General features: G+C 32.3%; 1 protein-coding gene across 3 annotated transcripts in view; it reads right to left on the bottom strand.

The window, feature by feature from the left end:
- Positions 1–12,898, bottom strand: part of LOC113521438 (uncharacterized) — a 121,398-nt gene that overhangs the window by 48,121 nt on the left and 60,379 nt on the right. For 2 of the 3 annotated variants that reach the window (XM_026906967.3, XM_031912690.2), the window contains exon 2: positions 9,197–9,224. In XM_026906967.3, coding sequence (XP_026762768.2) covers positions 9,197–9,224 — 28 coding nt within the window. Of the gene's footprint in view, positions 1–6,968; positions 7,189–9,196; positions 9,225–12,898 lie in introns of those variants that run through there. The other variant, XM_052899010.1, reaches the window with a different exon arrangement.

The following is a 12,898-nucleotide window of genomic DNA, read 5'->3' as shown; positions in this document are numbered from 1 at the left end:
CCCAGTAAATTCACGCCATATCCCACCCTTCAAACCGAAACACAGCCATGTTAACACAACTGCTTCACGATTGAAACAGGAATAGGCCAGAGGTGCCCAAGCAATCGACTTTTGTACAAAATCTCCCTCTGGTTCGCCACGTGGTTCTCCCTAGAAACCATCATGGTTAATTATTGTTAAATTTGTCACGATATGGGCTAACTGCCTTGCTTCATCCTCACCTATCATCTTTTACTAGTGCCCTGCCAGTGCATACCGATAGTCCAAACCGAATCATCATTTCATTTTCACTCATTAAAAAAAATACAACCTCAGCTTGAAAAGCCTACTAAACTCGGTGAGTAATGCAGTGTCTTAAGTTTCCTATACAGCGAAGCTTTTAAACCCCCAAAACCTCCTGTAGTTTCAGGTTATAAATTCTCCAACAAGGTATTTTGGTATCAGTTAAAAATGCACTTCAATTCATACCTTTTCGAATTTGAACCTTTGGTAACGAAAATATAAAAAAATATAAATATTTTTTTAATACTTTCGATATTAAAGATTTCCTGTCTTGGTATTTACCTATCAATATATACTACGGAAGTGTAGAAATAAGAATATCATTGAAGTATATCTGTGATATGTACACATTTTCAAGAATGTTTGATAATTTTTTTTAGTATTTTGCATTTTTTCTGTGTGTCACCTATCTATCGCACCGTTTAGTTGTAATTTTTAACCGGATATTTATATTTTATTATGTTATTAAAGCGACAAAGAGGCTGGCAGCTAAAGTTATGGGAAATAGTATTTGTACTGTGTACATTTGTACGTATGCAGTTAGTGGGGAATGGTTATTTAAGATTTTTATTATATTTTATGATATCCATAGAACATACTATCAGAGACTCCTAATTCTTAATACATTGACAATACATAACGGATACTTTGTACAAAAGTCGTTTCCTTGGGCACCTCTATCCCATTCGTGTTACAACCGTAAAGCAGTTGTGTTTGCATGACTGTGTTTCGGTTTGAAGGGTGGGGTATGGCGTGAATTTACAGGGTACAAAGGAATAACACCTGAGTCCTTAGGAATGACAACGCATAGGGGGTATCATGGGCGAAACAGTACACTCTGTTATGTCCATGACACTGCTCATGTCTATAGGCGACGGTTACCGCTTTTCATCAGGTGGGCCGTCAGCTTGTTTGCCATTCTAAGTTGTATAAAAAAAATGACTTCACTTTCATGAACTACCGCTATCATCATTTCAACTATTTACAATTCACTGCTGAACATCTTCCTTATAGACATAAGAAACGGTTTTGGGTAATTCGTATCTCTGCAATGCATTTGAGACTGTTATTTAATCTGACTTGGAGTAGCTCTATATTTGAGCATAGGACTACCCCAGCTACATTTTAATCTAATAAGAAGTAAAAAATCAATGATTTTCGACTAGTACATATCAACTAGCGAATATCAGTAATGCGTGAAAGTTTACCCATTAGAAAAAGATACGCTAAACATAGCCTTTAGTTTTCTATTATAATTTTCTGGGGATAAAAAGGAAGTGATGCACATTGTATTATTATTAATTCATCATTACAAAGAGGCGACTGCACCTCAAATTGTACCTATTATATAAATATTTGACATCATGCAAGTCCACATACTGTTATATATTCAACGCTTTAAAAATTCTATTGAAACTTGGTAATACGAGTATATCTTCGCGCACATTGGAGACAGATAATACGAGGATAGATAGTAGATAAAGCGCTGATTGGTCTTTACAATTGATACTGTACTGATTAAATTACTTTGAATGCTACTACTTGTGAAGTTGCGTTTCTGGTATTAAGAGTTTCTAGCTCGCGTTCATTTTCGTTAAAAGTACGAAGGCTTTATATGTAGTGTATTAGACTGAATGCTCCGTAATTACGTTGCACCTTTTTAATAACCCATACATGAATTTTAAAAATTCAGGGAACTCGATGTTGCCAATCGTTGTCGAACATTCTACCAAATGAGGTATCACTGCTTGTACATTCAGACTTTATGTCAATGTCATAAGGTTTCATTTGATTAGTTAATATACGTTAGATTCGAAATAAGTCGCAATCGTTGCATGTACTTAAATTGGGGCACAGGTGTCTTTGAAGGATAAACAAATACGATTGTGACTTTAAATGGTTTTTTAAATTAAAACTTACGTCTCTTTGGGGTGTGTAGTAGGTACCTAGGTATCAAGTGATGATATCATAAATCCTTTTTATAATTATGATTACCTGCACTTTGTGGTTTTACTCGCGCAAATATAAAATAAAAATTATTTGATAATTTTAATTTGTGATAATTTTTCGTAGCGATTTTTTTTATACAACTTAGAATAGCAAACAAGCCGATGGCCCACCTGATGGAAAGTGGTAACCGTCGCCTATAGACATGAGCAGTACCATGGACATAACACAGTATACTGTTTCGCCCATGATACCCCCCATGCGTTGCCATTCCTGAGGACTCAGGTGTTATTCCTCTGTACCCAGTAAATTCACACCATATCCCACCCTTCAAACCGAAATACAGCCATGCAAACACAGTTGCTTCGCGGTTGAAACACGAATGGGACAGAGGTACCCAATCAATCGACTTTTTACAAAGTCTCCCTTCTGGTCAATATTTACAAACAAATGAAATCTTTTTACAATTTTAGTATGGATCGTACCTGTTCAAAATATTTATTGGTATAAAATCACAAAGAACATTTGTTTGCCCCTGGTAGCGCGCTGTCCCCTTTAAATCTGTTGATGAGTAAGCAACGCCCGCATCCACACTCTTACTAAATGATATGATTGTTATTTAATTCTGATTTCACGACGCCTCGGTTTGTACGAGTGATTTAACATCAAATTACTTTAGATACATAAATAATAATGAAAATGTTATACTTATCGTTGCTTTGCTATCAAATTGTCTTTATGTATTCGCCAGTCAAAAACGTTGTTTCTTTCGTTGTTAAAAATGTAAGATATTTGATACAAAATATAAATAATTAATGCTTACTCCTAAATATCTGTAGCCAGCAAAAATAATTTATATTAGATTATAGAAAATGCATTACAATATTTAATAACGGGGACAATGACATGCATGTCATAGTTATGTTAAGCATAGCATAATATTTACTAAAGAATGAATAGCTGAATTTTGCGAAATCCTATGTAAAATATAAGATCAATAAAAGTATAAAAAAAGACTTAATATAGAACCTCATACTTCTATATCTAATGTACTTAGATTTAAGGTTTGGATAAAAAGAACAAGAAGAACATAAAAATTTGTTCGCGAATAGATTTGTATCACCTCTTACAAGATGGAGAGACGACCTCAAACATGCAGTGAGTCTGTGGATGCAGATGCTTTAGGACTGTTCCTTATTGCAATTGTATGCCAGAGTACCTTACACCTTTGTATATATATATGTGTAGCAGTGAACTAACTATAGTCTGAACAACAACAATGAAATTAGGGAAAAACGAAGATTGGTTGATTTTGTCAAAATATGTTTTTAAAGAAATACAAAAGCATTAGTAGTTAGTGACATATGTGAGTACTAAAAAAGGGATAAATATGACTCTCTCTAAACTTGTTCGATGCATAATGGTTATCATTATTCGAGAATGTCGGAAGGAATACTAGGGGTATTACAAATATTAAATATTTTGCTTACTTTGAAACGTTCCTACATCTACCAAAAATTGTTTTGCTGACTTCTCCATTGAACAGAATTAGTTTCTTAGACGCTTTATATCAAAGACACAACCAAGTTCTAGTGGTTTATCTTTATTAGTTACTTCGACTGTATGATATTGTTAATGCATGTTAATGGTAATGGCTTAATCGAACATTTTAATTACTACCATAAACGAAATAACTATATTCATCACATTTGAATTTACTTGATATCTTTGGAGACTGTACAAAATTCGTGTATTCTATCTATGTTTTTCTCGTAAAACAGCTATGCTTGCACGGCTGTATTTCGGTTTAAAAGATGGTATTGAAACTATTGGGTACGAAAGCATAACACTATATCCTCGGGAAAGGCAACGTTAAAGAGATACTACAAAAATTACAGTATATTCTGAGATGTCATGTTGTAATTTGCCGTGTGGTCTTGGCATAGAATAGGTCACCCCTTTATTTCCCGTGTATGTCGTAAAAGGCGACTTAAAAGTCGAGGGATGAGCAGCAAAATTTCTCATAAAACATCACCAAAGCCTACCTACATTGCCAACCTGCCTTCTTAACGTGGCAACTACTGGCAAAATCCCTTCAAGGGAGAGGTCTATCTTCAGCAGACAGTTAATTAGACAGTTAATGGCTATATCATCATCGTAATATTGTAATTCATGACTGTAGGCGAAGACAAACTATTTTGAACCAGTCGTCATCTTGATTGCCATTCTCAAATCTCAAAGTCAACTTTAAATCAACTGATACATTTCATCTAAATATAATAAAAGAGATGAAATTTACGATAAGGAATTTTAAATCAGTCATTAAGTGAATTAATTTCGTCTCTGACAAGTATCTAACTTATAATTAGTTTTTCACTTCAAAGTACTTGATTGGTATAATAATATATTTAGACGAGCATATTAATAACAATATAACATTAATACAATAGGAAAAATCTAAATTTATATGGAAATTCCATGTAAACATTTAACGCTTATGGTATTTCCTTGTGGTTGATATATCTTGTTAGTGGGGACGCATTGTTTGATATTTTATCTTCTGGAATATAATAGGTTTCGAGGAAATTCCCGCACAGTTAATTAATTGAAGAATAGTAGGAGTAATACTCGTATTTTAATGCACTCTTGGCTTTAATATGCAAATGTCTTCAAATTTCAAAATGATGAATGAATGAATAAATGAAAATTCTTTATGGTTCTCCTAAAAGAAGATATCGTAGATAACTATGGAAGATACAATTATTATTGTAAATATTCCTGAAAAATATGGGATTGACAGATTTAATATGTTCTTCAGATACTTCAAACTGATGCAGTTTGTTATGCTTTACTGTTGTAATTGGACCGGAAGTGATTTTTATAACCAAAAGATAGAATTGACGTTAATGTTCTAGATAAGGCGGTTGAGAAACTGGCATCTGCAATTTCGTCACATATTTGACGATAAAAAATCAATTTGTGTCATTGAGAGCTAGTTATTTAACCTTTCTTATCGTTGCCACTGTTGAATAGTGTCACATATTCTTCACTTGTTGCCCGCCCTCGACTTCTTAAATGTAAAACATAGGACATATTATCTGTTTAACCACCAATATTTCCTAAATGGCATTTATAAAACAGTTGTAGATAGTAATATTTTTTTAAATCGAATACATCTTCTATTCTATGTCACATAGAGAAAGAACTCTTACTTTTAATATTATGAAATAAGTTTTATTATATTTGGAAAACATTCAGAATTAGGATATCTTTTGTGTCTTCTGTAACATTTTGTCAGTATTTGTTAGGACCTATTGGCGTTTAAACGTCGATAGAAACCCTATGCTTATTGTAGAGTTAATAGAGGTACCATGACAGATATAAATAGCGATAATGAAGTAGGTGCCTCAATTTATACAGGGACAAAACGTGTCCTTGAAAAGCCAGTTGATTTAATGTTACAAAAACTATTCATTGATAGCAAAACTCATCTCCTGCACTGATTCGAAAATGTCATCCTTAAAACTTTTTTGACATAAAGCTGAATCTGATTTAGAAGTGGACTTCATTGTTTCCATTTTACATGTTCACTCTATTTATTATACGGAATCACACTATAGATATTTTAATACTTACCTTTTTGTCTGTCTCCTTTGGGCTCTATTGCAAAATACTATTAAATTATTTACAGTAATATATTATTACAGTATTTACAGTATATGTTGATTTCATTAATTTACCCAAATTTTCTAAAATTAATAAACAAATTATCACGTCACCTGGTTCCAATGAAAATATGTATTACAATACATATTTTCATATATATTATTATATGTTATATATTTAATATGTATTATAATACATTATAAACTTCTAGTACTCCTGTTATTTACTAATTACTCTAATCATTGTTAGTGGTTTCTTAAATTATACAAGACAGTAAATTTGTAAAGGATTGAGATACGAGCCAATCCTGAATACGAGAATCAAAACATTGAAGATGTTGTAATTATTTTTATGTACTTATTAAGTACATAAAAATATAGTCAAATTTATATTATAAACTTTTTGAAGTCGTTTTAAAATTTATTATATGATTGAAATATTTCACTTTTTCGTTGTGTAAATTTAATCAAAAAAGTATCTACATATAATAGAGCTACATATAAATACAGTGTGTGAAATATGTCATCGCAAAAAGGACAAAAAAAAATGATTTATATAGACAAGACAAGAAGTGGTAAATACATTATTGAAGACCTACAATAGTAATTAAAAAATGGTTACGCACATGATTAATTATGTATGTTTAATTTCATTTAATCAGTGCTGGGTCAGATAGAGTGTTCTGAATAGTTCTGATACTCTCAATAGAGTGATGTTACGTTGCTACTTCTGAACTTATTTATCTGTAGGTAGGTATACCCATATATGAGTTTCTTCACTCTCATGCGCTACATTTTTTATCACATTGATAACGTATTTATTCATGCCGTCTATAGTTAACGTGCCTCAATGAAATGATTTAAAATTAATATAGGTACTTAGAAACGGAATTAGAATACATAGAACGTTAAAATATTTCTTTAACTTCTACTGTTTGTTAATTGAAAGAAATCTTAAATAGAAGTACTATAACTAACAATTTTATTCATATTACTGTTTCTTTTTTAATTGGAAATATATACATTCTTAATCAATTGATCGTATTATTTTAATGAGTAGGTAACAGATTTCGGTTGATACTAATAAAAAAATGTTTGAAAATTTTGTAATTGTTCGATTTGGGAATGTAATTTGAATAAATGAAGAATATTATAAGTAAAACGATGAGACGTAATAGGACGAATACAGCTCGCTTCTGAGCTGCGCTAGCGCCGCGTTCTTTCATTTGACGAGGTTACACCGAACAATGGCGTCAAAGCGGCGACGGCTGAAGCACCTTATCGCGTCGTTGACCTATTTCGGGTAGGTGCGCATAATTACACTTTTTATTAATAAAATTAAATACGCATTATAAAACTTGCAGAATTGTTATTTTTTGGTATACGTTTCTAACAATAGATTCATTTATTATTTGAAATATAGGTATATTAAAAATAATTAATAAAAAAAAGTTGTAGGTACAACTTTTTTTTATAAACTAAATAAGTAATATAACTTGCTCTATCTAAATTGCAATATTTTATTATGCGATTTGGAATTTGCCACTCTTTTGCCAAAAGCTATCGGCCCGCTCGTTGGAAAGTGGTAACTATTGCTCATAGACTTGATCAGAACTATAAGCATTACAGATACATAGTCTATTGTATCTCTTATGCGTTTTTTAACAAGGATAAATTGAATGGTATCTCTGTCTGCGCTATCGGTAAATGCTGGCGGGGCACCAGTGAGGAATGATAGGTGAGAATACAAACAGGTCGGTTAGCCCACTGTGTCAAACTACTATAATTTCTAAGAGAGCCGCATAGAGTTTGACTAGATAGGGTATTGTCAACAATGAAAGTGTTACTATATTTATTATATTTTCCTCCCCCTCCCTCTTATTGCACTACTTATCCTTTAGATTAAAACAATCATACAAGAACAACCGTTTGGTTCTCAAAAGAACCTTAGTTTATCAGTTGTATAATTTATTATTATATTGAATTTAACTATAAATTATACATTTATAGAAAAAATGTAAGGTATAAAATATTAGGCAACCAATAACTGGGCCTTATTAAGATATTTTTGTTGCTTTTCCAGCAGTTTCTGGGAGCTGTTTAAAAAAAAATCTTTATAACATTATTAGAAACTAATTAATGAATTAATTTTTAACTAGCGATCCATTAAGCCACCATGCGGGCGCAAATTTTATTTCATTGTACGTAAAAAAATATCTAAAAGAGAGTGAAACTTTTTTGATATATTTTGTTTCTTTTTCTATCTTGTACACTAATTCTTTATTTGAAAGACAGTGACAAAACACTCTAATAGTTGAAATAGGTTTGTATTTTTTATGAAAATGTTAATATATTTTTAACATATTAATAATTTAAGATTTCGTTCCACTTAAAAAAGTCCACTTAGCTAAAACCTTTTAAAACATTTCTCTAAAGCCTGACTGTGATGGGAAGGGATTGTTAGTAATAAGGGATTAGTCCCCATTGTTAACAATATACCCTATCAGGTCAACCTCCACCTTGTTCACTCTGGACACTACTGTGACCAATTTTTCGTAGAGTTCGTCACGATGATGGGCTAACTGTACTGCCTTTTCATCCTCACCTATCATCTCTCACTGGTACCCCGTTAGTGTATACCAATAGCGCAGGTCATTTTCACCCGTTAAAAAAAGCCTGATTGCGGTTGCCAATCCACTTGCCAAACGTGGCAGCTATTGGCAAAATCCCCCAAGAGGGAGGCTTATGTTCAGCAGTGGACAGTTAAAGGCTGATATGATCATGACGATAATAGAACAAAAAATGTCCCTTGTTAGTATATGCGAGTAGTACCTAATTATATTTAAAATGTACTATTGTGGATAACCAATATTATAATTTTATGTTGACAGCTTCGTGTTTCCGCCGAGAGCTTCACGCTTCACGGCATAGCAGTATCTATATAAAGTAGGGTTAAAACACGCAACTGAACTTAAACTGTTGAGTAGATAGGTGCCTATTGAAATTGTGAGCAGTGTTTGTCTTATTAAACAATGTAATTTTTAACCGACATAAAAACAGATCTTTAATTTGACTGATTTTCATGGTTCCTTTTGTTACTTACAGGATTAGATCTTATGTTAGAATCAAACTAACACGAAAGTTAACCCTTTCATGTGGATTTCAAATGCGACATTAATAACAATTAGGTCTTTATAAAAAGTTATATTAACTTGTTTACCTTTAATAACTAACAGTTACATTAAACCCCCCATATTACATAATATATCTACTCGTAAAAATTACATACGGTTTACACTTACTTAGACAGCATTGTTAAATTGTTATTGCCTGAAACAAAAGGAGAGTAAATAATTAACAATGTTATATAATATTAATATAATACGTAACATATTCTTTATGTATATAAAAATAAAACGCTAACTGAAACTTTTTCATGCAATTTAGTATGGCAAACAAGCTGGCAATCTATTCATGGAAAGCTATGATGATTACCTATAGACATGATTATTAATCATAGATGTTACAGAATACACTGTGATTCCTATGGTACTTAATCTCTTTTAAAAACTCCTCTGACAGATTTATCTATAAACAAAAATGTGGATAGAACATGAAATAGTGCATTATAGTTTCTTATATACTATAGTGAGAAAAAAAAAGTTTTGGAAGGCCTCATGTAAATTATGGCAATGGATTGGCGCATGAAAATCGATTAAATTAAAGAATTTAATGAACAGTTTCGACATTGGCTGATCTTTGATATTGCAACCTGATTGTAATAAATGTTCGATTAGAAGATTAATTCAGCAAAATACACTGGGAAAATCGGAACTGCGTAATAATAGATAATTTCACCGTTGTTCCATAAATGAGACCATCTAAGTAACTAAAACCTTGTACGCTACAGACATGCATAAATAAACGGTGCGGTTCGAACTGGTAAGTGCGAAGGTGTTCAAGGATGGCCACGTTCTAGTTACTGCGTGGAGTTTGGCGGCTGTGAGTGCTATGTTTGTCCACACTGAGCCCCCGTTCGGTGCTCCAGAAACCTCGGAACCGGGGCGCCAGGTAGACAGTTTGCAATTAATCGATTACAATAATTGAATTACGTGATGACGTCGGGGCAGCTGCGCAAGCGGCGCGGGCAGCCCTGTATGCGCAGGTGTTTCGTGACGCGCTCTTTGAGAAAATCAAAGGAGAGCCACGCGCTCGTCTCGCGCCGACCGACACGTTTTCATTTGCAAAATGTGTGTTGCCACCTGTATGCCTATTATAGTCAGGCATTTTCAATGGTTCGCCTCGATATAAAAAATACATTGTTTTCACATTTATCGTGAATTATTTCGGTTAATAAATAGTGACGGGCAGTTCAGTCTTGTATCGATGCAAGTTCAAAACGAGCCAGTTTTAATAATAAATTACAGATTGTTACAAATTGTTGTTTTCACACCTTCATATTTTAATATAGTTAAAACCAATCAAAAATAAAAATATAGTGTTTATTCAATATCTTTCGAATTGTAGAACTGTTTAAATTTTTGAAAATGTATTCATAGTAATTAAGTAAATTAAACAAAGAAGCACAATTTTACTAAAGTCAATAATATCGAATATATTCCATCTTTACATTATTAAAGCGACGGTTTTGCTTGTACATTGCACTTTGTATAAATGTCTATTAAAGTGAGAAACTATTTCAAATCAGATAAATAACCTATTAGTATATAATATAATATTATACAGCTGTTTGAATTGTATATAATAAAATACAATTCAACACAGAAGTTTCTTATTTGTTTTGCTACTTTTGCTACTTCTACTATACAATTACTACATTCATCAAATTAATAAAAAAAATAACCGGCCAAGAGCGTGTCGGACACGCGTGAATAGGGTTCCGTAGCCATGATAAAAAGTTGTTCAATTTCATATTCTGAGATACCACGAAGAAGGTATAAGAATATATGTAAATGTCGATTGTTAAAGCGACTAAAATGGTATAAGTTGAACTCAATTTATAGGCATTTCTTAGTGTAAGAGAGCTCAGCTGTATTCTAGACTCGTTTTAGGTGATGTATTACAACGAAACTTACAACAAGATGAACTATAGATTTTTTGTAAAACTGAAATAAATATTAATATGCATCTTTTTAAAATTAAAAATAGTCACTTGTGTCTTTTAAGTTATTGCTTAGTAGCTTTTATCCCGCTACTTTGTATGAGTGGACTTCAGAAGATGGAAAACCAATGAAATAATAGTTGCAATAGTGGTGTTCATCTCAATATACTATTTCTAGATGGTGTATCAAAATAAACAGTAGATTTTAAACGAGACTTTCAGGGGTACAACTGCGAAACAATACATAATTTGGTGTAGTAATTTTTGCGTGATGCCGAAACAAACAGACAAATAGACAGAAAATCAAAATTTCTAAAATTACTGGGATGACATTTATTAGTCTTTTAAGAGCCTTTATACTAACTTTTCTTAAATAACTCTCATCAAGAGACAGTAATCAAGGTCCAGTATCAATTTACTTGTTCTTTATATAAGATGTAATTTGCCGTTGTCTTGTCTATTTTGTACATTATTGGTATTGTTAAATGTTTATATGTACCTATATCATAAACACGCGTGAATTTATCATATTTCATAATACAGTTCAGCTCCGATACAAATCTAAATTAGGATTTATCCTTAGGATTTTACTATAAATATGTAAATATTCTGAAACGTAGTCGATATGTGTAATATAGACGAATGCTTCAATTAACATTGAAAAATAAAACCTATGCTGACAAGAGAAAACGTGCATAGAGTTGATGGATTTCAAACAAATGTATGGTACATATTTTACAAAGTGAAAACGCTGCATGCCAATACAGTGGTTGTAATGAAAATTATAAGAGATTCTGTGACTTTAGGTAATAAGGAACTTGAACTAAGCATTACGATATATTGAAAGTCTAAATCTCTGAGTTGGAGAGGTTGGTAATAGAAGTGTGGTGCAACAATCACATTATTACTCATAATTTATTACTATAATTCGCTAAATTCACTTTCATACAGCCCTCCAAGGAAACCATCTTAGTAACTTCATGATAAATTCGCCACGATGGGCCACCTGACCTGATTTCATTCTTATCTGTCAACCTTCACTGATACTTCTTCAGCGTACACCGATAGCGCAGGCACAGTTGCTGTTCCATTTTCGTCTATTGATAAAAAATGTGTGAGCTGTATTGCTAAATAGTTGTCACGAATATATGGAATATTCTAAGTCAGCAATCGGAAATACGTCGTCTGCAAGGATAGTACTGTCCCACTCGAGTTTCTGCTGCCAAGCAGCTATACTTATGGCAGTGTTTTTTTGGTTTGAATGGCGGGATATGGTTTCTGCCTATAGGTGACGGTTATCTTTTTCAATCGGATGAGATTTTATGCTTATTTTCCATTCCAAGTCGCATAAAGTACTTAATAATAATAAAAAAAAATAACAGTAGGTAAATAGTAAACAAGCACAGAAATTATGCTATGGCAAGCGATTTTTTATAGTTTATATGGCTGCAAAATCAAAGCTACTTGATAATCTTATATTGATAATTTGAAACTGTTTGTATACATTGTAAAAACCTCTATGGTCTTTCAGTGAAACATTCGAAAAGAGATTATCATCATAAATGTAGTGTTCGCAAAAGATTTTCAAAAATCGTACTTAGTGCGACCATTCGAGTGTCCATTTATGGAGGTAGGATCCCTAGGGATCATGTTCGCTGCGATGCTAAATAATGAACGAAGGAATTACATTAAACAATCTCCATTGAACACATTGCTTCAACTGCACAAATATTTAATAATATTTATTTACTCCGCGCAATGTAATTCTCTCTATAAATATGTATTTGTATTAATGAAGTCAAACATATTGATAAAATTTCTCTTATTATTGAACACAATTTTATTTTATTAATTATTTAAAATTGTAAATCTGTGCCCATGC

The sequence above is a fragment of the Galleria mellonella genome, unplaced genomic scaffold, assembly GCF_026898425.1.
Source record: "Galleria mellonella isolate WM207_F2 unplaced genomic scaffold, CSIRO_AGI_GalMel_v1 utg55, whole genome shotgun sequence".
Taxonomy (NCBI): Eukaryota; Metazoa; Arthropoda; class Insecta; order Lepidoptera; family Pyralidae; genus Galleria; species Galleria mellonella.
The sequence above is the reverse complement of the archived record's forward strand: the minus strand, read 5'-3'. Positions and strand labels throughout refer to the sequence as shown.